At 38.7% G+C, this 26,371-nt stretch overlaps 1 protein-coding gene across 13 annotated transcripts in view; it reads right to left on the minus strand.

Annotated features, from left to right (window-relative positions):
- Positions 1-26,371, minus strand: part of ALG14 (ALG14 UDP-N-acetylglucosaminyltransferase subunit) — a 213,360-nt gene that overhangs the window by 70,915 nt on the left and 116,074 nt on the right. For 8 of the 13 annotated variants that reach the window (XR_012035119.1, XR_012035118.1, XM_072834613.1 and 5 more), the window contains one exon: positions 16,669-16,800. Coding sequence is in view for 9 of the 13 variants with exons in the window: in XM_072834613.1 (XP_072690714.1) it covers positions 16,669-16,800 (132 nt within the window). In the remaining 4 variants the exon portion in view is untranslated. Of the gene's footprint in view, positions 1-12,821; positions 13,091-14,199; positions 14,385-16,666; positions 16,801-24,278; positions 24,471-26,371 lie in introns of those variants that run through there. The other 5 variants (XR_012035121.1, XM_072834612.1, XM_072834611.1 and 2 more) reach the window with 5 other exon arrangements.

Here is a 26,371-nt window from a genome sequence, read left to right on the forward strand (position 1 = left end):
GTATGAACAGAGACAGAACAGAACATGCTTTGGGCTTCCACTCTATCTGTGACTCTATGAGATGCAGGAGGTGCAAGGAACGTTAAGTCATTCTGGCAGGAGGTGAGCAGGAGCTAGTGGTTTTGAATGGCTGGGAAATCACCTTCCTGGCAGAGAGTGGCCTGTTTAAAAGCAAAGTGGATCTGAAATCTATGCTCTTTCTACTGAGCTTCTTATCATTCCCATCTGATAGGGAGGTGACACTAAGCTCAGAGAGGCTACCTGGTTAGCTTCAAGCCACACACCTAATTATTGACAAAGCTGAGAGTAAAACCCAAACCTCCTGATTCCCAGTATGGCATTTTTTTCTCCTATACCACAACTACGGTATGACAAATGGATGCAGACCAGAGAAAACAACAAAATGGAAATTTAGAGAAAAAATGTAAAGCAAGTAGTCAGGGGGAGTTCTTGAAACTTAAAAAGCAAAAGTGGGGAACTCTTCTTGTGTGAGCTGAAGATTGGCAATTTGCCACACAGAAGCCCCGCCTGGTTTCCAAAGAGAGGAGGGCACACCATACCTCTACCGACTCCCAGTGCCCATCCACTCCAATTCTGTCCTCCAGCAGGGTGCCCTAAGGAATTTTTTTTTCCCATGTGACTTCCACAGAGGCTGAATCATGGCTCCTTGAAAAGCTCAAACAGGACAGCTGGCTTCGGAATAATAAAACAGCACCAGACCAAGTCCCCTGAGCCCTGGGCACTGCCTCCGCGAACACGACTTATCTACAAAATCCTGTATTGTGTAAGCAAATCTTTTGAAAAGCAGCATCTGGAGCTTTGAAGATGTGGACACAATTGATCTGAGCATGTGACACCTGTCTTTAGAGAAAAGCAATTATTTAGCCCATAAGGCCAAACCTGTTTTCACAAACTGTTGGCTGTAAATATTTTTAAAAAATTGCTTTGTCAAAGATCTGTATAAATCGCTTAAATGTGAAGTCAGGAAGACCAAGAACGCAAAACGGTATTCTGCTAACAAACGGAATTTGCTGCCCTTTGCAATTCTACAGCTGATCCCCCTGCAGATTTCATTCTTTATGACAGAATATGGAAATTTTGACATCATAAACATATGAATCTTATAAATCTGGTATTCACATTTCTTAAAAGGAATGATCAGTCACAACATGTTCTTTCTGTAATTCAAAGGTCTTATCAGCAGGGAACTTTTTGGTCTTTTTAAGAGTGTGTGCAATAATAACAGCTCAAGCTCTCTAACCTGTTTCAAATCCAACCCTTCAAACTCCTCTAACCATAATGCTAAAACATCTTTGTCTGTAAGCCACAACAACATTTGAAATTTGTAAGGTGTTTACTCATTCCCCTCAGTAATCCTAGGATAGTCATAGTTTCCCCAACCCTGACTGGAAGGTCCTTTTGAAGAATATTTTTATAATTATTTGCCAATATGCCTTAGAGAAAATCAGAGTTTGTTCTTTTGACCCCATGAAAAAGGCTCCATGGAAGGCAAAAAGCACATGGCTTACATCTATAAAATGCTGTCCTGGTGCAAGTAGGATCCTAAATCTCATGCTCCATGTAGAGAATAAGTTTTCTACAGCTGATTTAACTTCATACATGTCTAATACTAGAAAAAGAAATCCAGGGGCACCTGGGTGGCTCAGTTGGTTAAGCATCTGACTCTTGATTTCGGCTCAGGTCATGATCTCAGGGTTGTTAAATGGAGCTCCAAGTCAGGCTCCATGCTCAGCAGGGAGTCGCCTGAGATTCTCTCTCTCCTTCTCCCTCCGCCCCTCTGTGACCATCCCCATACCTGTGCTCACTCTCTCTTTCTCCAATAAATAAATCTTAAAAAAAAAAAAAGAAAAGAAAAGAAAAAGAAATCCATGACCAGGTAGTTTCACTGTATTCATGCTACTTAAATAAGGATTATACCAGGAGGCCAGGAGAAAAATAAATCACCAAAAAGCAACTGCTAAAGAGGAAATGTTAGCCTTAAAAGGTACAGTTTTAGCTACTGTCTTGTGGGGGAAGGCAATGAAGGCGATGAGAAATTCAAAAGACAATGAAGGAGATGGCATTTAGTCTCCAGAGGCTTTACAAAACACTGACTAGGTATGTGTGCATATCTCTCTCTCTCTCTCTCTTCTTTCTTTCTTATAAAGACAAAGCCCTAAGTGATCCCATGACACTCAGGCATTAGAGTAAAGCAAGTGTTGATGAAATGTTTCAGAGCCTATTATAGGCGGTGGTTGCACAGCACAGTGAATGTACTCACTGTCACTGACTAGTACACTTTAAAATGGTTCATTTTATGTTGTCTTGTGTGAACTGCATCTTGATAAAAAAAATAAAGTAAACCAACAGTATTCTGCGTAAGATGAATGAGAAACTCTCCACTTCCTTCTGCTTTCTTTGACAAAGGCAACATTTAACACTTCGGAAATGCACTATCAAAAAAATCCTTAGATGAGATGAGTTCCAGGGATTAATTCAGTGGGTGCAAAAGTTCACCAAGAGCAGTTCTGCAATGTTTTTTTTTGTTGTTGTTGTTTCATTTTATTTTTTCCACTCCACTTAAGTAAGCTCTAAGCAGTCATCACTAAGTTTTCACAGTTTCTCTCTTTCCTTTCTATATCCCTCCTCCCCGACTTCTCTTTAATAGGTGCTGAGATTGCCAAGATGAGTAATGTACCTTACCTTTCCTCAAGGAGTTCACAGTCTGCATTCAATTCCAAAAACTCTCCCAGCTGCTTCCATTCCAGCTCTGGTCCTGGCCATCTCCAAATCTTTCAAGAGTGCACTTGACTTGGACTGCCCCAGCCTTCCCAACTAAGCGTTCCCATACCATGTTCAACTATTTGTGTTCTCTCTGTGCTCCTTTCTCTTCCTTTTCCCCTCAGGACCAAAAAGAGATTTTCAAAATGCTAAACACAAATGGCACTTTATTGATTTTCAGATGCTATATAAATAGAGCTATCTGGATTCATTTGAAACTTTAAAGTAGGCCCTGGAGAGGCTGTGAAACTGGGACTGGCTCTAGGAATCACATACTTAATTGAGGATCATTTCAAAGATCTCCTTTCTCTTCTCCACTCCCCACCCCCCCCCCCCGCCCCCCAGTTCTCACTTAGCTGCCTGGGCCTCCCACCGCCTTTCCCACAAGGCCAAGGCTCTCCAAGTTCACTGCCTCTGGCTGCACATGAGTCCTTTCTTTGGAAACAGCTTTGTTTTCATCACGCTTCCCTTTCGCATCCTCTCACGACTGAATTCCTTTTCCTTCAACGTTCGTTTTTGTTTTCACTGTAGTCACATTGTTATCCTTAGGAAAACATGCTAGCTTTCACCCTGAAAGGAAGAGGCCCCATCAGGCCTGGTGCTCACATATGCCTGTGATGGGCTGGAACGGTGACAAACTCAGACAGTGAAGCAGGCAAAGTGAAATGAGAGAGAAAACCGGTAGGCAAAGCCACGCTGGCTTCTGCAGAGAGGAAAAACGTAATGTTTGCCAAGTGGAAAAAGGATCAATTTAGAAAGGAGAGAAAAATCATTCTCAAGCTTTGGAGAATCCCCTAAAGTGGAGAAAAATAAAAACAACTCAAAGCAATCTCTGGTTACATACAGCCTAATTCTGACCCAGATTTTGTTCTGAGGTCACTCAAAATGTGAAACAGAAGTCATAATGTTTAAATTAAATAGTTCGTTTGTGGATGGAAGCAGCTACGGGTTGTCACCCAGCCAATGTGTCAGTGGCACAGCTGGTAATTTCACCATGCAGCTGGGAGAGGCAGCCTGTCAGTCAGAAGAAACCAGATACGTGGGAGGATTTTCACATAGAATCGCTTCTCATAGTGGACTCTAACCATCATCCGACTTGCTAAATGCACGTATAATAGAATTGGTTTTTCTATATCTTCATGAAAGTTACTAAGTTTATAGTGCATGTACCAAGGAGAAATACAAGCTGGGTCAAAGGAACACTGCCATTATTTTACTGTGTTACAGGGGACTGGTTAGCAAAGGTATAGGAATCGAACAAATTTAAACAAATGTCTCACAAGTATGATTTCATTAATCCTGAAAAACATAAAGCGGGAGATAATTGCAGTCTAATCATTTCTTATTTGACTTGGCTGGAAAAATCTTATTCTCACTTAACTCCATTTACAGATAGGCATCTTGGGTCAGCTGACTTTTTCTTTGTCCAGCTACGTTTCCTTTGAACGTGTTATAAAGGTTTTTGATTACCAAAAAATATAATACCAGATGAAGTTCATTATACAAAGAGGATCAAACTAACAGCAATTCAGGGAAAAAAGAAAGTTCCTGTAAGGATTCTGGCAAGTCAACAAGAAGTTAATTGACTTCTTAATGTTTCAAACACATGTCAATCAATAGGCCAATAAAAATTTTATATGCTATGCAAACAGTGGTAATCCCAGTGCCGCCCAGTTTGTGGCTCACCATAGAAAATATCTAATGAAAAAAAAATCACAGTATGCCACTTATGGACAATAATCCACTCTCTATGTCATCAATTTGCTACTGAACTTAGACATTTCACAGCTCAAACTGGGTATGGAACATAGGAAAAAAAGACTAAGAAAAATAATGGTCTTCTTTCATACAAAGCATGAGTGTACATGTAATAAATACATCTAAATTTGTCATGGCGAATTAAACCAGCTTCAGCTTCAGGCAAAGAGGCAGAGTATTAGGCTGAAATGGTCCATTTCTTTCCAATTTGTTATACATGTAGAATCTGAAATTTATTTTTTACTTGATTAAAAATTAAATTAGGTTTCATTTTTGTATGCAGAGCTCTTTGCCTGAATATTTCATTTAACAACAGCCAGGTTGGAATGAAGCCAGTAATCAAACACTGTGGACTCGCAAAACCCTTCTTCTGGTCTTTCAGACACTCAATAAAGCCTGAGAAGAGTAGCAGTTTAGGGAGTGGGTGTCTTTGTTTTTGTGATGACTCACACCATCCAGTATTCATTCATTTATTTTTAAGTCATTCCGCAAATATGTGGAAGGCACTTTTCTAGGAAGGGACCATGGGAAAAACAAAAATACACAGCCCTTGCCCTCGAGAACTGTACAGATCTTTTCCCCCAACACAGGCAGTTCTCTGACTGTAGCTTAATGACTACTAATCTCTCAATTTCAACTTTCTCTTCTCCTCCTTGAAACACACTAATTTCTCCTCAGGAGTATATTTTCAAGAGAGTACCAGATCAGTCTACTCACTAAAAGACTGACTTAAAGACTCCTATCTTTAGGAGAAACCAAAGAAGATACAACAGTGAAGAAATTTTGGGGTTTCAAGATGCAAACAGGGAACTACAAAGAGTATTTAAAATTCATATTACTGAGAGATCAACGTGTCAATTACAATAAGGGGAAAAGGGCAGACAACAGATTATGAAGGGCCAAGATCAATGGGCCTAGTTAGCCGTGGTTTTAGAAGGGCTAACAAAGTGTTCCATGTCTCTTGTGGCTATCAGTAGACATGTTAAGTAGAAAATCAGTGAAGATACAGAAGAACACCACAACATTGTCCACCAGCTAACATGTAACAGACAATTCCAGAATATTCCACACAAGAGTAAGATATACATTCTTTTCAAGCATCCATGGAGTATTCACCAAGACAGACTGTATCCTGGATCATAAAACAAACATGAAATATTTAAAAACAGAGCAGGGTTTCCTGACCACAATGGGATCAAACTAGAAATCAATAACAGAAGGATAATAGGAAAAAAACAACAACAACAACCTCCAAGTACTTAGAAATTAAGCAAAGCACTCTAAATCCATGGGTCAAAGAAGACTCAAAGAAAATAAAAAAAAAGTTGGAACTAAAGAAAATGAAAATGCAACATATCCACATTTGTAGGATGAAGCTAAAACAGTGCGAAAGAGAAATTTGTAGCACTAAATCCTTATATTAGAGAAGAGGAAATTTCTTAAATCAATATCTAGGCCCTTACCTTTAGAAACCAAAAGAGCAAAATGAACTCAAAGCAACCAGAAGAAAGGAAACAATGAAGAGCAGAAAAAAATGAGTGAAAAAAAGAGCTGACTCTTCAAATAGATCAACAAAATTGATAAATCTCTAGCAAGAATGACAAATGTAAAAAGAGAAGAGAAGACAGATTTTGCCAATATCAAGAAAGAAACAGAGGAAGTAATTACAGATCCTAAAGCTGGTAAAAAAAAAAAAAAAGCAATAAGGGAATACCATAAACAACTCTATGCTCGTAATAATTTAGATGAAATGGACTAATTCCTTGAAAATCACAAACTACCAAAATTCACCCAACATGAGACAGATTATCTGAATAATCTTATAACTATTAAAGAAATGTAATCCACAACAAGCTTCTGAAAAAGAAATCTTCAGGGTCAGATGGCTTAACTGGGGAGTTTTACCAAACATTTAAAAGAAAATTAATATCAATTCTAAACAATATTCCAGAAAACAAAGAGGGTGAAACACTTCTCAATCATTTTATAAGGCTACTATTATCTCAAGACCAAAATCGGACAAAAAGAGTCCCAAGCAAAAAGCTAAAGACCAATACCACTCACGACTATCATCATTAAAATTCTCAACAAATTACTGGTAAGTCAAATCCAGATATATATATGTATATGTATATGTATGTATATATATGTATATATATGTGTGTGTATGTGTGTGTGTATATATATATATATATACACACATATAATTCTTTTATATATATATATATATATATATAAAAGAATTATAACATGATCAGGTGAGATTTAATCCCAAGAATACAAGTGTGTTTCAATATTTGAAACATCAAGGTAATGCACAATATTAATAGGTTAAAGAAAAATCACATATCATATATTAGTTGATGCAAAAAAACCTGACAAAATTTATTTTGTCCAGCTACGTTTCCTTTGAACATGTTATAGAGGTTTTTGATTACCAAAAAATATGATAAGAGATGAAGTTCTTATACAAGAGAATCAAGTAACAGCAATTCAGGGAAAAAAGAAAGTTCCTGGCAAGTCAATATCACTAATGACATTAATTTTTTCATTTGCAGCAAATTAGGAACAGAGGTTGTGATGGTTAATACTATGTGTCAAGTTGACGGGGCAATGGGGTCAAATATTCTGGGTATGTCTGTGAGGGTATTCTGGGGGTGAAATGAGTGTTTGAATTGGTAGGCTGAGTAAAACAGATTGCTCTCTCAACTAATGTGGATTGTCCTTATCCACTTAATTGAAGACCTGAATAGAACAAAGAGGCTGAATAAAATCCTGCACCACTTTCTGGTTCAGTTTTTCTGGAGAACCCTAACTAACAGCAAAGGGAAACTTTCTCAACTTGACAAAGAACATCTATAAAAACCCACGGTTGACATCATCCTTAGTGGTGAAAGAGTGAATGCATTTCTCCTAAAACCTGGAACAAGACAAAGATGCCTGCTCTCACCACTCTTATTGACTATAATACTAGAAGTCCTAGCCACTGCGATAAGGCAAGAAAATGAAATAAATGATATAATGGTTGGAAGGGAAAAATTTTCCCTATATGCAGAATATGAGATTGTCTAGAATATCCCAGGATATATATTTTAAAAATTCTTAGGATTTAATATATGAGTTAGGCAAGATCACAAGATATGAGATAAAAAAAAACAAAGATCAGGGATCCCTGGGTGACGCAGCGGTTTGGTGCCTGCCTTTGGCCCAGGGCGTGATCCTGGAGACCCGGGATCGAATCCAACATCGGGCTCCTGGTGCATGGAGCCTGCTTCTCCCTCTGCCTGTGTCTCTGCCTCTCTCTCTCTCTCTGTGTGACTATCATAAAAACAAAAAACAAAGATCAACTGTATTTCTAGATGTTAGCAACAGACATGTAGAAGTAGAAACCAAAACTAAAAACATAATACTATTTATAATTTACAATCATTCCAAAAAAGTAAAATGCTAAGATATCAATTAAAAAATATGTATGTGGTCTATATACAGAAAATTACATAATGATGATGAAAGAAATAAAAGAAGACCTAAATTAAAAGTACAAATATGGCAGCCCCGATGGCTCAGCCGTTTAGCGCCGCCTTCAGCCCAGGGCATGATCCTAGAGACCCGGGATCGAGTCCATGTCAGGCTCCCTGCATGGTGCCTGCTTCTCCCTCTGTCTGTGTCTCTGCCTCTCTCTCTCTCTCTCTGTGTCTCTCATGAATAAATAAATAAAATCTTAAAAAAAAATGTACAGACATACAATGGCTATGGACTGCAAGACTCAACAGAGATGTCAATTTCCCTAAAAGTGATGCATACATATATTGTAATTCTTGTCAAAATCCCAGCAAAATTTTGTTGTATTTATATAAACAAGCTTATTCCAAAATTTACACAGAAAGGCAGAGGAACTAGAAGAGCTAAAATAATTTTAAAAAAGAATACAGTGGAAGAAATAACTCGATTTGAAGTTAAGAATTACTATATACAGCTATATCATTCATAATAGTGTTGTACTGGCAGAGGGACATAGAGATCAATGAAATGGAGAGTCCAGGAATAGATAAACACAAACACACCACACTAATTCTTAAAAAAAATTTCCAACTGATTTTTGACAAAGAGGCAAAAGCAATTCCATGGAGGAAGGAAAGTTGTTTTTTTGTTTCGTTTTTGTTTTTTAAAACAGATCATGTTGGACATCTATTGGCAAAATGAGCCTTCATCTAAACCTTATATTTTATTCAAAAACTGATTCAAAATTATCTATGGATTCAAAAGTAAAACATAAGACTATATAGCTCTTAGGAAAGAAATGAGGAAATCTTTGGAATCTAGGGATAGGCAGAATCTAGAATGCTTCACTTGAGTTCTTAGATGTGACAACCAAAATTAAAAAAAAAAATTGACAAATTAGATTTCATCAAAATAAAACTTTTGCTCTGTGAAAGTCCCTGTTAGGAAGATGAAAAGAGAAACTATGACTTGGCAGAAAATATTTATAAACCACAATACAGCACAAAGCCTTATATCTAGAATATAGACAAGAACTCTTAAAACTCAAAAGTAAAACAACCCAGTTTGAAACTGTGCAAAAAGACTAGAACAGACCTCTCAATGAAGAAGGCATGTTAATGACAAGTACATGAAGATATTTAAATTCATTAGCAAATAGGGAAATACAAATTAAAACCACAATGGTGTGTCACTGCACACATAAGAAGTAATGATAATATCAAGAAATCTAGAGAGAAGGTAGAGAAACTGGATCTCTTGTACACTGCTAGTGAGATGTAAAATGGTATAGTCACTATGGAAAATAGTCTGGCAGTTTCTTACAAAATTTAGTTTGAACTTTCTATCAGACTCAACAATCTCATTTGTGGGCATTTACCTACAGAAATGAAAACTTAATCATTATACAAAAACCTGTACGTAAATGTTCATAGTAGTTTTACTTACAGCAGCAACTGAAAACAATTCAAATGTCCTTCAATGCATGAATGGCTAAGCAAACTGTGCATCTGTACAATGGAATTCTATTCACCAATAAAAAGGAATTACTGATACATGCAAAAAAAAAATCTCAAGACCATTATAGTTGGCAAAAAATGTCAACCTCAAAAGGTTTCACACTGTTTAATTCTATTTATAGAACATTTTTGAAATGGCAAATTGTATAGCTGGAAAGCAGATCAGTGGCTGCCAAGAGACAGGGATGAGGGAAGTACAGGGGACTTCCTCTGCAGTGACGAAACAGTTTTATATCTTGATTTTGGCGGTAGTTACACAAATAAATACATGAATAAGGTAGCACAGAACTATACATACACACACATACAACCACATGTGAATGTATATAAAAAACAGGGAAAAGTGAGTATAGTCTGGTTGTTAACAGTATTGTACTAATAATACACATTTTCTGGCTTTGACATTGTACTACGGTTATATTTGTCTCCATTAGGGGAAGCTGGGTGAGGAGTACATGAAACTCTATGTATTATTTCTGCACCTTCTTGGGATCTATAATTATTTCAAAATGTTAAAAAAGCTTTAAAAATGTGTTCAAATGTTTTTTAAAAAGAATCTCAAGTAGCAAAACAAGCTATAGCTACAGAGATGGAAGAAAAATTTCTGATCTAAATAGGTTTTTTCCAATAGAATTACTCTCTATTTCATGTCTACCTGTGTTTTTTTTTTTTTTTTTTTTTTTTACTATTTTTCTTGAAGCTAACTAAATAAAAGCTTCTCAAAGACACAGGCTATATTGCGTTAACCCCCTTCAGTGCCTACTGCAATACAGATGTTTAAAAAAAGACTAGTTAAGTTCTGAATTGAGCAAGTTAGCTAATTCTGACAGAATCTGATACATTTCTAAAGAGAGCCAGAGTTAAGCTACACTGATTAGCTCTGTGACCCTGGTTACTTAGACCACGCTGGACTTTGGGCTCCTCATCTATGGTATGAAGATAAAGAATACTATGTCAGGAGACTGTTAGGAAAATTAAATGAGTTAATGAATGTAAAGTACTCAGGAGAGTGCCAGACAGATCAGAATAGCTCGGTAATTTTTTCAGTTTGGGGCTTGAACTAATGACCCTAAGATCAAGATCTGAGCTGAGATCAAGAGTCGGATGTTAAACTGACTAAGCCACCCAGGCATTGCTCAATAATTATTTTTTCTAAAAGATTTTAAAAATATCACTTTTAGGTGGATCCATTCTCATAAATCTACATGATAATAAAATGGTGAAGTGGTTATTTCCTTTAACTACTGAAATTTCAATGAAAAATGCCTGTTTATGGGGATTTTAAAGAAAAAAGCCAAGTATGCCATCTTAACAGTACCTATGATATTTAGTTTTGTAAAAATAACTACTTATTACTTGTACTGAGTTCTTAAGGTCTAGGTCCTACTGATTTCTAATAACAATGTTATATGTAAAATGCCAATTAATAAAGGTGTAGTCAAAGGTTTCAAATTTATGTACAGTATGTGACTTTTACTCACCTGACTTATTACTTTTGCTCTTCTTAAAATGACCTTTTTCTATTCTCTCTTCCATCCACCTTTGCTTAAATGTCATCTCTACTCTGAAGCCTTACCTCACTCCCCAGAGAGGATTATCACACTGTAACCATCCAGCTATAGGCAAGACTGCTGCCTACTGTGCTTACTTTTATATCTCTCACACAGAGTATAAATCCTGGCACAGAGTAGGACCTCAACAAATATTTGGGAATGAACCAACCATTGGCATCCTCTTCTGATACTTCTATGGCAATTTGGACTTGCTACTACTAAGGAACTTGGCATACTGAATTACAATTACTTTCCCATTTGTTTCCTCCACTAGAGTATAAGCTCTCCGAGGGCAAGGCCCATGTCTCACATATGTTTGCATCCTGAGTAACCAGCACAGTGACTGGAACATTTATCTAAGTAAGATATGTGCTGAGTGGCTACCCTGGGCCAGGCACCATTCCCTAACAGTGAACAAGGCAGGCACAGTTTCTTATGGAATGATGATAAACAAATACATAAAAAAGATAACTTTTATTGGGATTAGTACTTTGAAGAAAATAAAGCAGGATAGAGGATGAGGACATTAGCTGAACTGCTAGCAATCAGGTCTTTGTAAGGAGGTAACACTTGAGCTCAAAGAACAAAAGGGATCTGGTTATGTTTAGATCAGAAGAGTCCCAAGCACAGAAAAGCAAGTACAAAGGCTCTGAGATATGAATCAGCTGGGTTTGTTTAAAAAAAAAAAAAAAAAGAAGGCAGGTGTGGCTGGCACATAGTGAACTAGGGGATGAGAAGAGGAGAAGAGGTCAAAGAAGGAGGTCAGGGCTAGAGCACACAGGCTCCACTAAGTTTGGACTCTACTCTAACAGCATAGAAAACCACTGGAGGATTTTTGAGTATAAAGTAACAGAATCTAATTTACATTTAAAAAATTACATTGATTGTTAAGTGGTAAAGAAATTGCAGGTGGACATGAACTTTCTTCCATACGCAGATACGCAGACAGGCTGGGAGACCAGGCAATAGAGGGCGTCATGGTGGCAGTGCAAATGGACAGAAATAAACAGACAGGTGATAAATTTTAAAGACATGGCTGGTAGGGCTTGCTATTGAACACAGGAAGTAGGGTGTGGGAAAGAGGAATCAAAGATATCTCCTGGGGATTTCACTGAGCAAATTTGCTAAAATTGGGAAAGAGTGTGAAATATCTACTATTTTGGACTAAGAAAGTTTCAGATGCCTATTAGATATCCAACTGGAAAAGTAGCACACGGCAGGCACTTGCTGTATACTTTGAAAAACTACCACTTTGAGCATAGATTCATCTACGAATCAAACATAATACAGCAGTCCAAATTTGCCTAACTGTATTTGCTGCTTCCAAGGTAATAGAGAAAAACAGAAAACAGTAAGTGACTAAAATGACCAGAGATCTCAGTTCATTTGATGAAGTGTTATTTTTGCTTTCTCTGATGCTTCTTGACCCAGATTTTTAATACAAAGGTCCCACGTTTTATGTCAGAAATTTTAGACAAATGCTGTCAATGCAATTCAAGTATTTGCTCCACTTCTTTAGGCCTTATAAACATTGCAGTGATTAGTGTCAAGAGCAGTAAGCAATGACTCATCAAATCACTTTTACTCAAAGATAGTGAGTGAAAGGCTATATACATAAGACTACTGGAAGCTAAATGTGCTGCTTTGGGCAATGATACACATTTTAATCCATTCTATCTTTTTTAAAATGAAAATTTATTGAGATACGTACGATTTACATACAGTAAAACTTACCCTTTTTTGGTGTACAGGTCTGAGTTTTAACAAATACAATCAACTAACCACCATCCCTACAATCAAGATACAGGACAGTTTTCACCCCAAAAATGTTCCTTTAAGTCCTTTTGTAGTTAATCCCAGATGCTGGCAACTACTGCTCTGTTTTTGGTCCCATTATCTTCAAACTCAACAACAGTCTTATGAACTTATGACGGCTGTTCACAGATGCGTGGCAAAATCCTATTTCTTAAAAAATATGACCTGTGAAATATTAGAAGCACCTAAAAAGTATCTGATGATCTTATAAAAAAAGAAACTATCCTTTCAAATTATTGGCGGAGATTAGGCTGAGGTCTCCCAAAACAGTCAATTAAGGCATGAAACAGTCCATATCCTCACAATGGTTTAATGTGTACATATTTCTCTAACAGGAAACTGGTAAATATGAATTTTAATTTTCCAAGTCAATCTCATTTGTAGAATTCTGTAATAATACTTCTTTAATAGTATTATTTCCCATTTCTAGTACCACTTTGTTTTAAAGATATTCTGACAAATATACATGACACATGCTATTATTCATTTATATCAGTGTTAAACCTCTATGAAAGCAGGTACTTGGGAGTTTTGGGGATTTATTTTCATTTTATACTACTACTTAGGGGGAGTGATATTTCATGTAACTTATTTTAAAAAGTAATGTATCAGGTGCCTGGGAGGCTCAGCGATTGAGTATCTGCCTTTGGATCAGGTCGTGATCCCGGGGTCCTGGGATCGAGTCCCACATTGGACTCCCTGCATGGAGTCTGCTTCTCCCTCTGCTTGTCTCTGCCTCTCTCTCTCCGTATCTCTCATGAATGAATAAATAAAATCTTTAAATAAAAGAAAATAATGTATCAATTGATTCTTAATTGGTACAAATGAATGAATATAGTAGCGTCCATGGTGTGAGCCAGAAGCAAAGTGGCACACAGTTCAGTGGTTAATGCCTTGAGCTTTGGAATCAGCAAGGCCTGGCTTATTTTATTTTAATTTATTTCAATTTATTTATTTATTTATTTTTTATTCCTAGCTCCATTGTTTCCTGGCTTGTTTGTTTGTTTATTTATTCCTAGCTCCATTATTTTTTTGTTGTGCAAACTCTGGGCAAGTAACCTCCCACCTCAGTGCCTCAGTTTCCTCACCCAGTAAATGTGAACCACAGCACTTCCTATCTCATACAGCAGGGATGCAAGCACTCATACTCGTACTACATCTGGCACATCTAAGTGCTCAATGAACAGTACCCAATATACACTAGATGGAATTTCCACTTGAAAAACATTAAAATGTTCTATTATTCAGCACTCATTCTGGAACAAAAAGGAAAGTGCCTGTGTTTGTATTTTATTGATGGCAAAATGATGTAGAGACACAGCTGAGTGTGCAGCAGACTCAGGTGCACACAGTTTAACGCAGAGCAGAAAGGCACCTGGCCGTTCAGCTAACTCCAGTGATTTAAGGTCTGATGCTGCTATCTCTCCCAAGAGTGGGTTTTTCTTTCACTTTTTCCCCCCTAAACAAGTAAAGAAGGAATAATGCTTTGTGATGGAAGTCATAAGAAAGCCAAAGAAGAATACAAGAAAGATCTGCATGTTATAGTAAAAAAGGTCTCTTAACTATTAGCTTTTCTCTGTAAAGTGAAGGGGATTTCATTAAGTGCCAATTGATTTTGTGAAGCCAACTGTATCAGAGCAGCTGATCGGAAAATGCTCAGGTTTGAAATAATTTCTTTTAACTAACTCAGTTCCAAATGGAAATTGAGTATTTAATATCCCCCTACCCCTTTTCACTCTTACTCCTTTAGAAACATCATAATAGTTTTTTTCCCCTTTCACTTTTTATGAGCAAATTTATAGCACTCATAAAATTTTAGACTAAAGTCAGAAGGAAACTGAGAAGATATCTAGTACAATCCTTTAGTTTTAAGGTAAAGAATGAGGCCCAGAAGAGAACTGACTAAAATGAAATAAAAGCCAACATGGGCCTGGGACCAAGTGTCCTAAAGCCCCACCGGTTACTCTTTCTACTACAAGGGTATCAAATACTTCGGTCAGGCAGTCACCAGAGCTCCTCTGTCTGCAACACACATCATCCACCTCTGTCACTACTTCCTTCTGAGCCTTAACCCTTTAGAGTCCTAAACCACACTCAAGCTAGCTGTTGCCTGTCATGGTGGTCAGGCCTCTAGTGATGCAGTAAATATAAATCCCAAATTTCCTGCCTAAAATGTCAAGACCTTTTTTCTCTTTTCCACTGTCTTTGGAATTTTAGAAATAAATTTTTCTGGGCAATAATGATCTTTTAGGGAAATATCTAAATTCTACACACTAAAAATGTGGTGGGAGCTTATGAAATAAACTCTTTTTGTCAAAAATTTAAAAATAAGTATAAGTAAAATTAATCTGTGGTGACAGAAATCAGAAAGCGGCTGCTCAGGGATAGAGGCTGACTGGCAAGAAGCAGGAGAAAACTTTATAGAGTGATAGAATTGTTCTATCTTGACAGGAATATGGTCAAACTATCAAACACTTGAGATCTGTGTATCTCTTGGGGCGCCTGGTTGGCTCAATTGGGACAGCATGTGACTCTTGATCTCAGAGTTCGAGCCCCACATTGGATAGAGATAACTTAAATAAAACTCAGGAAAAAAAAGATTTGTGCATCTCACTGTTTGTAAATTGTATCTTTTAAAAACAATCTAAACTACTCATGTAGAATAATTCATATTTTAAAATTCTCATCTAAAGAAGGGACTTGAAGTGCAATCCAGCTGATGAAAGGCAATGACCAAACTCAGAGATCTTTCAAAATCAAGCTAAACACATTTCTGTTCAACTACTCATAAGAACACCATCTGCTGTGCCAGAACTCGTGTATGTGAAGAACAAGTAAAGAGTTTCCTTTCAGACTATGCCAATTAATGGATTCTGCCTTAAAATAGGAATGAAAGTATTATTTAAGAACTGTGTACACTACTATGATAACATATCCATTGCTCTCCATTGTCTACGAAAATACATTTAGAGGGGATCCCCGGGTGGCTCAGCGGTTTAGCGCCGCCTTCAGCCCAGGGTGTCATCCTGGAATCCCTGGATCGGGATCAAGTCCCACATTGGGCTCCCTGCAGGGAGCCTGCTTTTCCCTCTGCCTATGTCTCTTCCTCTCTCTTTCTCTCTGTGTGTGTCTCTATGAATAATAAATAAATAAACCTTTAAAAATAAAATACATTTAGAATTGAATAACAGAACTTTATCCTGAAGACCACAGAGAACTTAAGATGATAAGGAAGGTAAGGTTGAACACAGTGTAATAATTACGTTTTTATAAAAATTCTGTTTTCTGTATTACTTTCCTATAACAACTTGGATGTGTAGGACATTCATCCCAGTGCATACCATAACCTGGTAAGCCAATCTTGACAAAAACAAAAAGTACTGAAAAGGAATAAAAAGTTGGCTCTCTTCTGGCTGATAAATGCATAATGTTGGCCTGGGAACCATAGGTGAAGAGGAAGACAAACTGGTTAAAGACACTGTCGTGTTAGGGCTTATCACCACAAGAGAAGGGGGAGGGAAGAGGGCAAATTTAGACTTCAAGTTATAGCTAGAAAGGGAAGATAAATATCTTACCTCGTTCAGCAGAGTGCATTCATGTGATCAATTTTTAACATAAAAGGTCTAGTGTAAAATCTGGCACCCTGATAAAGAGTAGCTTTTGAAGAAAACACTATGTCCTACTACTAATAAAGGATCGACAGGAGTGTGACTTTCCATCTCCTTAGTGATGGTAATACATACCAAATCTGGCTTCACTCTGTGAGTCAGGGGAAAGGAGAGCCACATGGAGTACAAGGTGGTAACCACTGTGGAGAGCCAGGACTGCCGAACCTCACGGCTTCTGGGAATGCGGTGAATATAGTATTCAGGAAACTAGAAGGAAATAGTAAAAATCCAAATCAACCAGGCCACTGATACCCAAGATAAACACAGTAACAGTTAACACTTGTACACATAGGAAATGCTTTATTTAAAATTTTCATTCTAACTACTTTCAAATTAAGTTATAAAGCCTCTTTTATACTTGGTATAACACACATCATTGGGTTAAGACAAAAAAGCTCCTAAATATGATTCTAAAATGTTAAAGTTGGTTTTGATGATAAGTTGGGGTAAATTTTCTAGAAAATATGTTTTAGGTAGAGAGGTTAACATGCTGACTGACAAACTGTCCTTACAAACCAATACGTAAGACAAATAATCTAGTATCAAGATTAGCAAAGGAGATGGACAATCCCAAACAGAAGAAACACCAATAGCTAGATGTGAAAAGATAGTAATCAAACACAAAAGAATGCAATAAATCATTTTTCACTTGCCTGATTGTCAAAGATTGCGGATACCCAATGCTGTTGAGGGTGTTGGGAAATAGACATTTACATTCCTTGGTACAACTTTGGGATACAGCTTTTGGGGAGGGCAATCTGAAAATATCTATCAGAATTTTAAGTGTGTCTACTTTTTATTTTTTAAAGATTTTATTTATTTATTCATGAGAGACACAGAGAGAGCGAGAGGCAGAGACACAGGCAGAGGGAGAAGCAGGCTCCATGCAGGGAGCCTGATGCAGGACTCGATCCCAGGACTCCAGAATCATGCCCTGGGCCAAAGGCAGGCACTAAACTGCTGAGCCACCCAGGCATCCCCTAGTGTGTCTACTTTTGATCCACATTTCTGTTTCCAGAAATATATCCCACAGATTTATCTACATGCTTATCCACTGTATGATGCTTTGTATTTGTAGAAACTGGAAACAGCCCAAATATCCTCTAGTAAGAAATGGATAAGACCACACAACAAAATATATGAAGATATACTAACAAATGACATAGATTTATATGAACTTAAATGGAAGATGTACCATGGTAAGTTGTTAAAGAAAATCTACAAGTTGCAGGACAGTATGTTTAATATGATCTAGTCTGTATTAACAAATCACAACACATGTATGTTTGTATATACACATGTATACATATTAGTATCTACTTGGAGAAAATCTGGAACTATTCGTCATAAATTGCAAAGAAGGTGGAATAACTGGGTATTTTTATTTTCTAGGTCACATATATCTATGTTTGAAATTTGCAACAAGCACGTATTATTACTTTCACAATAAGAGAAACCAACATTTCTTCCTTGAATCAAAGTTCCTGGTATATTTGTTATCTTTTGCTGTAGAACAGATTACCCTCAAACCTGGCAGCTTGAAACAACAAATATTTTTTGTTTCTCAAATTTCTGGGGATCAGGAATCCACGAGTAGGCTAGCAGGTTTGTTATGGCTACAGTCTCTTTCAAAACTGAAGTCAAGTTTTTGGTTGGTGCTGGTGGTGCTGGTTCATCTGAAGGTTTGAGTGGGGCTGGAGGATCCAATTCCAAGGTGGCTCACTCACATGACTGGCAATTTAGTGCAAGTTTGTGGCAGAAAATCTTACTTCTTTGCTACATGGACTTTTCCATAGAGTTACTAGAGTATTCTCATTACATAGCAGCTAGTTTCCTTCCCCAAAGCAAGTGATCCAAGATAGGGAAAGGCAGAAACCACAATGTCTTTTATAACCTAACATCAGAAGCCACACTTTGTCACTTGTACAAAGTCCTACTGGTTACAAAGATAAATCATATTTATTATGGAAGGAACTACACAAGGGCTTGAATCACTGGGGGTTTCTTGGAGTTTGGCTATCACACAGGTTAAGTTGGACAGTAAAGGGCTAAATATTAATACACTCTTCTCATCCCCCTTATTGGTCTTGGAAGTACAATATACTTGAGAAAAGAATAGAAAAGCCTTTTGCTACACTAATGGAAGACCCACAATTACTGGTCCTAAGATTATGCATTTAGAAAAAGGTATGAAATTGTTTCTGGAGGCCTCTTTGAGGCTCCAGGAGGGCATGAGCATAGTTCTTACACACTCAGCACAGAATGAATATGGACTGCATGTGTGACTACTGTGTCTCACATGTAACTGTAAAGGGCTCTTTCCTCTTCCTTCCATGTTACACAAGTGGAGAAGGGGAGATCTGGGTTCAACATGTTATTCACTGTTTTTATTCATTCATCATTTATTAAATCAACATGGTATCTCCTTCCACAGGATTAAGGTACTAAATGTTTAACTGGAAAATAATACTGATTAGTTCCCAAGCTATATAGACCAAACAGGCAGGGGGCAGTAAATAAAGTGGGGACAACTCTGTAAGGAATTTTCTTTGAGGTCTGTACTTTACCTGATTTGTGGAGATTATTAATCAAAAACACATAACTGGCAAACTAGTACTATGAGCCAAAATCCCGTATTAGAAAACGTTTGGGTCAGAAGTATTTTTAACAGGTAATACAGTACATATAGCATATGTCCCCCTTTGAAGTTTGGTGAAGTAACCAAACATATTAATATTTCCATAGCAAAACATGAATAGTCACACTAAGTAGGACAAAGACTATGAGACTAAGGCCAATTCAAATCAGATTTTACTGTCAAACTTGTGACAAACTTTGAATTTCTACCCCCTGGTTTCCAGAACTTTTTGGGGATTTGGATAAGGGACTATGGAACCTGTACTGCAAAATATATTTGAATCCAATAATATGTCAGTGTTATTATTATAGTAAAAATAACCCAGAAGGATCTTATTATAAAAAATTTTTTATATTACTTCCCAATTTTGTGGCCTGACCTTAATATCTTTAAAATTTTCTTTAAAAAAGCATGGGTGTTTATCATGTTCCTTGAATCTCTCTCTCTCTCTTTTTTCACAAAGATTTTATTTATTTTTTCATGAGATACACACACACACACAGGGGCAGAGAGAGAAGCAGGCTCCATGCAGGAGGCCTGATGTGGGACTTGATTCTTGGACTCCAGAATCACGCCCTGGGCCAAAGGCAGGTGGTTAACCACTGAGCCACCCAAGCATCCCTGTCCCTTGAATCTCTTAAAGCTGTTAACGCACATAACTTTGTAAAGAGGCAATGTACAGTATTTCTGGATATTCTTAGTGTCCTGAGGGGCTGGAAGGACATCAGTTTGACTTTGCCTCATGAAGCCCAACTCTTCAGATTCTATCTTCACTCCAGGGAGACAAACACACAGGCCTCGTAGGAGTTTTGCAAAAGTGTCTGGGTCTGAAGACAGCGGTGTCAGACCTGGACACAGAAGAACAGTCTACATCTCATCTCAGGTAGCAGCTTTAAGAAACAGAGAAAATAGATTTAGGAAGTCTCTTCCGTTCTCAGAAGAGGAATGAAAACTAGTGGAGGGATGTTCTAGTATGGAGATAGAGGGACTTCCAAGATGGAAACTAGAAAAACAATCCTAGGAGTGAAAAACAAGGCTGGTGAGGAAAGAGGGATGGCCTCTGTTTTGACTTCTAGACAAACATGCAAGGAGCCCAACTCAGCCTCTGGATCAGATGCTAGCAGAGGGCAGTCAGTTCACTTGTGGCTGGAGCTAACTGGGACAATGACCACGTATCTCTGGTGACAACCACACAGTTTGCAGAGGACAGTCCCAATCTATACCTGGAGGCCCAGCATAATTATTAACAGTGCCCTTTCTGTTCTCAGAAGTGTCCCAGTGAAATGATAAACTATATAGTAACCTACAGGGCAAGACAATGAATAGGTTCTTCCAAGTCACAGGGAAAGAAATTTATTCAGAATAGCCTGGGGAACATGATGGGAGAGTCTGCATTACCATCAAGGATGAAGAGTGTAAGTGGTAGCTGGGAAGAAAGCCAAGCGGGAAGTTCTACCAGTGTATAAACAGGAAAAGAGTCAGGTGATGACGAGCTTGGGAGGTCAGAACCATGACCCCAACTGGCAGGGGACAGGAGAATCTGTATGGTGCAGTGGTCCAGCCTACAGTTCTATACTGGAGAGGCCCTCTATCTCCAAGTCCTATCCAAATCTTCCCTACATTATTGCTATTTTTTTTTAAAAAGATTTTATTCATTTATTTGAGAGAGAGAGAGAATGAGAGAGTGTGCATAAGCATGGTGGGGAGGGGCAAGGGGAGAGAGAGAAGACACCCCCCAGAGAAGACACCCTGTGGAACAGGAGCCCAATGCTGGGCTCAATCCCAGGACCCCGAGATCATGACCTGAGCTGAAGTCAGATGCTTAACCAACTAAGCCACTCAGGTGCCCCTACATTTTAATTTTTTGATGAGAAGTTCAGGTTAATTGGAAATCCTACCAAAAAGATTTCTCTCCAAATCCAAGTCTCTACCCACCCATTTCCCCCATTTTAGGTCTGGTTTCCTCAGAGGCACCTTGCTCAACTAACCTTTCTAAGATGCCTCCTGCCCCCACATGTACATATTAGCAGGCTTCCTTTGTGTTTTAAAATTATATTTTAAAACTCGCATATTATATACTTATTTACTATCTGTCTCCCCCATTAGAACATAATTTACCTAGGGAGGCCAGGAAATATAATCACTGCCACCTCAGTGCTTGTTAAGAGTACCTGGTTTACAGTTGATGCTATAATAAGTGTTTATTGAATGAGTGATTCAGTATGTTGTTTATTGTATGTGTAATATAAATTAATCCAATCTTGTCACCTAGCTGAGATGCATTTACATGGAGAATATAAAAGGACAAAAAGAAGGGGATTCTCAGTGCACATTTAGGGTCTTACTTGCAGAGGCCACTCAATAAATGGATTGAACTGAATGGAATTCAGTGAGATTAGTGAGAAAACACCCAAGCAAAGCAGGGGGTTGGGAGCTTATAAACAGCTAGGGCCAGGAGGGACCATGTTCTAAGAGCTTCGGGAAACAGGAGGGAGGGTGAAAAGGATCCAAAGACCAATGTCCCCTCCACTGATAATGTGTTCCAGGTAAATAGCCTAGACTTTTCTCTGTGAAAATGACCATTCAGGGGCCTCAAGAAGCCTCTCAGCCCTATGGGTCCTCTTCCCAGAAAACAGATCCATAAGAGAGGAGTGTCCCTGAGGCTTTGAGGTCTAAGCATAAAAGGCTTTCCCTTTCTTTCCCATTTTTTTTTAATGCTAGAGCCTGCTAGATTTGAGCGAGCGGAGCATCCCATTCTGCACCTAAAATTGCTTGGAAAAGTCCTGTGTCCACAGTTTCTGTATTATACTTGTTATGCAGATGTGTAGTCAAGTGGATGGGAACCCAGCACCATCTTGATAAGAACAAGGCTCTCAGATTAGCTATGCTTGACACACAGAATTTGGTGTTGGGGTATGTGATGTCCTGTATTGTCTAAAGGAAACACTAAGGGCTAGGCCATAGCAAACTCTTGAGAGAGTTTTATTATTACTTTATATACTAAATAATCAAATATATAAAGATGTCAACAAGGACAAATTATAGATAACAAGCTTGTATTTTGATTTTAACAAAAGTTTCTTTGAAGACAAAAGAATGGGACAGAGTTTCAGAGAGCTACAATTCAGGCCTGGCTATGACCTTTGGCCAGACATTCCTAGGGGGTGTGGCATCTGAGAAATCCAAATGAAGGCATCTTCATAGACATATTGTTTTTGTTAGTCTGTACCTTTGCCTTGAGGGAAATGTCCCTGACCCTCTTTTATCTCCTACTAATGGGATGCAGGACGAAAAGGAAGCTTCAACCATCATGTTACCACCCCCACTCCTCATCCCCAGACCCAATATCTGGTTCAGGAGGTTGGCCTTACAACCCAAGCAGGGTCAGTCTTTCCTGGATTCTGGACCCAGGAAATGTTCTTTCTTTGAAAGACACTGTGGCTGTTAAACTGGCTCCGAATCCATTCCCCTGGGGCCAAGAATGCATACTTGTTTTAGTGTTCCTCTATTCACCAGGCTTTTCTATTACAACTCAAAAGTGAATGATCAAATCTCCCAAAGCACGCTATTCTGCATTCCCAAGCCAGAAATAGACAAATGAATAGTAGAATCTATCATTAAGTAGATTTCCTGGTTATATATGAAGGCCATGAAAATCTATGTTGGGGTTGACAGGGATGGAGGGTGGGAGGACCTGCTCCAGTGTTTCCTTCTTTCAAAACTACTACACACATTCCTTATCTATCTACTTATTTCCTATGTCCCTGCTACTCCTGGTCCAAACTATCACCATCTCTCATCTTGACTACAACAGCCTCTTAACTCATCTCTGTTTCTTCTCTGGCTCCCCTATGCTTTATTCTCTACAGAGTTGCCAGAGATGCTAATGTGTAGCAGATCTTCACTTTCATTCTCCTGCTTACAACTCTCAAAAGGCTTGTGATAAAATCCAAATTTCTAATCGTTCCTTGTTCACTCACTAGCCCTACCCGCTTGCTTTCTGCTGTGTGAATGCACCAAACTCATTCCTTCCTGAGGATCTTTTTGGTTCATTCTGAGCAGTCTGCTGTGCCCCTGAGATTGGCTCCATTCAGGTCTTACTTGAACATCACCTCCTCAGAGAAGAGGCAGCCTCCCCACTGGCCCCTCCCCCATACTCAGTCACCTTCCACCGCACTGTCTTATTTTACCATCGTCGCAGCAATTACTCATACTTCCAATTAACTTGTTCATTTCTGTGTTTGATTGTTGTCTGCCTCTCTGTTCAGAGCCAACCTCCGTGAAAGGAAAGGATTTCCTCTTGCTCATTGCTGTAATCCCAGTGTGCAGCATGGTGTTTCACACACCACGGATGCTCGGTCAGTACTTGCTGATTAGAGAACTGACCGTCACTGTAGTTTCTAGATGTCCAGACTGGGGTCTGTGTGGGAGAGGATGCTGACTCTTTACCTTATAGCATCTCAGGACTGCAAGTGACCCGACTACTCCAACCTCCCCACTTCACAGATGAGAAATCTAAATTTTCCCAAGGTGACAGAGCCAGCAAGTGGTAGAACAGGTCTTTCATGTGTCCTGAAATATGCTGCTGACTCACCCTTCTAAAGGCCCTTCTATCTTTGTACCCCACTTCTGAGGAGCCTGCCTTCCCCAACATAATGAGCTGTACCAGCTTCCTATGGAGCTATGCTTCCTGCCTTCTGTTGCTTCTATATATAGCCAACTATCCATCCTGACCCATTTTCTTTTTCCTTCTCTGTTCGTCAACTCACCTAACCCCATGTATATCCACAGACCCTCAGAGCTTATCTCTTTCCCTGGCTCTGTGGGAGCTGAGCTCTCTGCCTCCTGCCACTACTTTCTCTTTTGGATCCTGTTCTGCACTGTAGGTCTGGCACACCACCCCCACCTGCTACAGGTACCGATGTCTCCTTCCCCTGCTTCCAAGCCTTTCTGATTAAAAAAATAAATAAAAATGATAGGGCCTCAGAAAACTTCAGAGTTTTCTGCTGAGCTTTACCAAGTTCTGTTGTTTTCCTATTGCACTTGCCTGTAGCCAATGAATTACATGCTCCTAGAAAGTATGTTTCAGCAGAGCGCTTTCTTTCTGTGCAGCTCCCATGTAAATCCTTCAGGGTGTGCAGATCTTGCAACATGATCCAGTCTCTATCCCACGAATGGCAGTAATATAAAAGACAAAGAAGTAAGATCGTCGCTTTCCCTTATTCTCTCTCCACCGTATCTTAGAAAAGGACATATATTAGTTAGTGAAACATCCTTTCCATCCATCCAAGTGTCCTAATTAAGAAAGGGCAGAGGCCATGTGTTATAGTACGGTGTATACCCACAGAGCCTCCCAGTGTTTTCCACGCATGCTTGACTGAATGTATAGTGGCAAGATGGACAAGAAAGGGAGAATGCCTACGGAAAAAAAAATAATAGGGAAATGGATTCTTTTTCAGGCTTCCAGTTTGTCTGAAATTATGTGAAACACGGAGTTAAATGCTAATGGTATATGACAACTTGTAACTTTCAAAGTATCTTCCAGAATTACATCACTGCTAAAACCCACAAACATATCTGGCTTTAGATCTGTGACAACCTAAATAGAAGTTTATAGTGATTTAGATGGAAATAATTCCACCAAGGAATCCAGATGGCATCATAAACCACAACAGAGCAGATTAAGTGGTCTATGAAGTCATTCTTTGCTGTTACCACACACTGAAGTGTACAATATGTTTATTATTTAATGAATGCCACACTATTGCAGAATCTTGGAAACAAGACAAAACTAAAATGGTAAAATTTCATTCAACCAAAAATGGTTTCAGCTTTCTTTCATAACTGTTTTTTCAATAATGCCAAGTATAATACATATATTAAAAAAATATGTTGGATGGTTCCATCATTCTGAAATCAAAATGACCATAATTTACTGCATGCACAAAAATGTTTTATGTTCATGTCCTTTAGGTACTTAGTAGTTGCTCACATCATGGTAGCTGATGAGGAAATCCCATGATGGAGTGGAGGAGACAGGGGCTTCAGATTGGGTCTTGCTGATAACCAGCTCTGTCACCTTGGATGAGTCAATCTCTCTGGACCTCAGTTTCTCACAAGGAGGCCTTCCAAGATCATGCGTCCTCAACTAGCCACCATGATTCTACAAGTGGTTCTCAAGTCTGACTTGTCAAAGACAAGCAAGGCTGCTGCTCTGGGCTTTCATGGCTTTCATCCACTCCTCGCTTTGAGAAGCCCTTCCCTAGTTAGAAGTCTAGACTTCAGGGAAATAAAAAAAAAAAAAATCCATTTGTTATTAAAATAATTACGGGACTCTGGTCCCTCAAATTTCTAATGTCCTTTATAATGAATAGTAATTGTCTTCTTCCCAACCTTGTATTGCCCCCTCCTTTTGTCAACAATAACCTTTGTCAACAATATCCAAGCTTTCTTTTGGGTAACTCACCCCTCTTACTTTCTCAGGGAGACAGTAGCATTTCAGCCTGTGTCTCCTTCACCCCCAAACCTCTAATTCCAAGAGTAGGCCTGGAATGGCTTAAGTAAAATGGGAAAACTCTTATCCCCGGCCACAACGACTGGCTGAAAGATGGAATTATAACCCAACTGAGGACCATGAGACTGAAGACATTTGCTGAGGCTTCTGGGAAAAAGAAGCTTCATCTCTCTTGATCTCCTACATGTTACAAGAGACTTTCTTCTCTACACAGGCTAGTGCAAAGATAGGAAGCCAGGAGGTACTACTGGTTTTTGCCACCCTGAGGGGAGAGTGTGGAGCTGACCTTGGCAGTACTGTGGGGAGGGAGGCCAACGGGAGCTGACACTGCAGAAGACAGAGCAGAGAGACGCTATTGCTAGTGAAATCCTTGGGCAGCTCAACCAAGTCTCACCCAGAAATACGACTGAGTTTTTCCCATTTTGTAAGTCAACAAATTCCCTTTATTATTCAAGCCAGTTTGGGGTTTAGTTTTATGTCACTTGCAATTGAAACACCCTTTCAGCTGCAAAATGGTATGAATTTGGGGTGCCTGGTTGGCTCAGGCAGTTAAACATCTGATTCTTGATCTCAGCTCGGGTCTAGATCTCAGGGTCATGAGTTAAAGCCCCGCACTGGGCTCCAAG

The sequence above is a fragment of the Canis lupus genome, chromosome 8 (assembly GCF_048164855.1).
Source record: "Canis lupus baileyi chromosome 8, mCanLup2.hap1, whole genome shotgun sequence".
Classification (NCBI taxonomy): domain Eukaryota; kingdom Metazoa; phylum Chordata; class Mammalia; order Carnivora; family Canidae; genus Canis; species Canis lupus.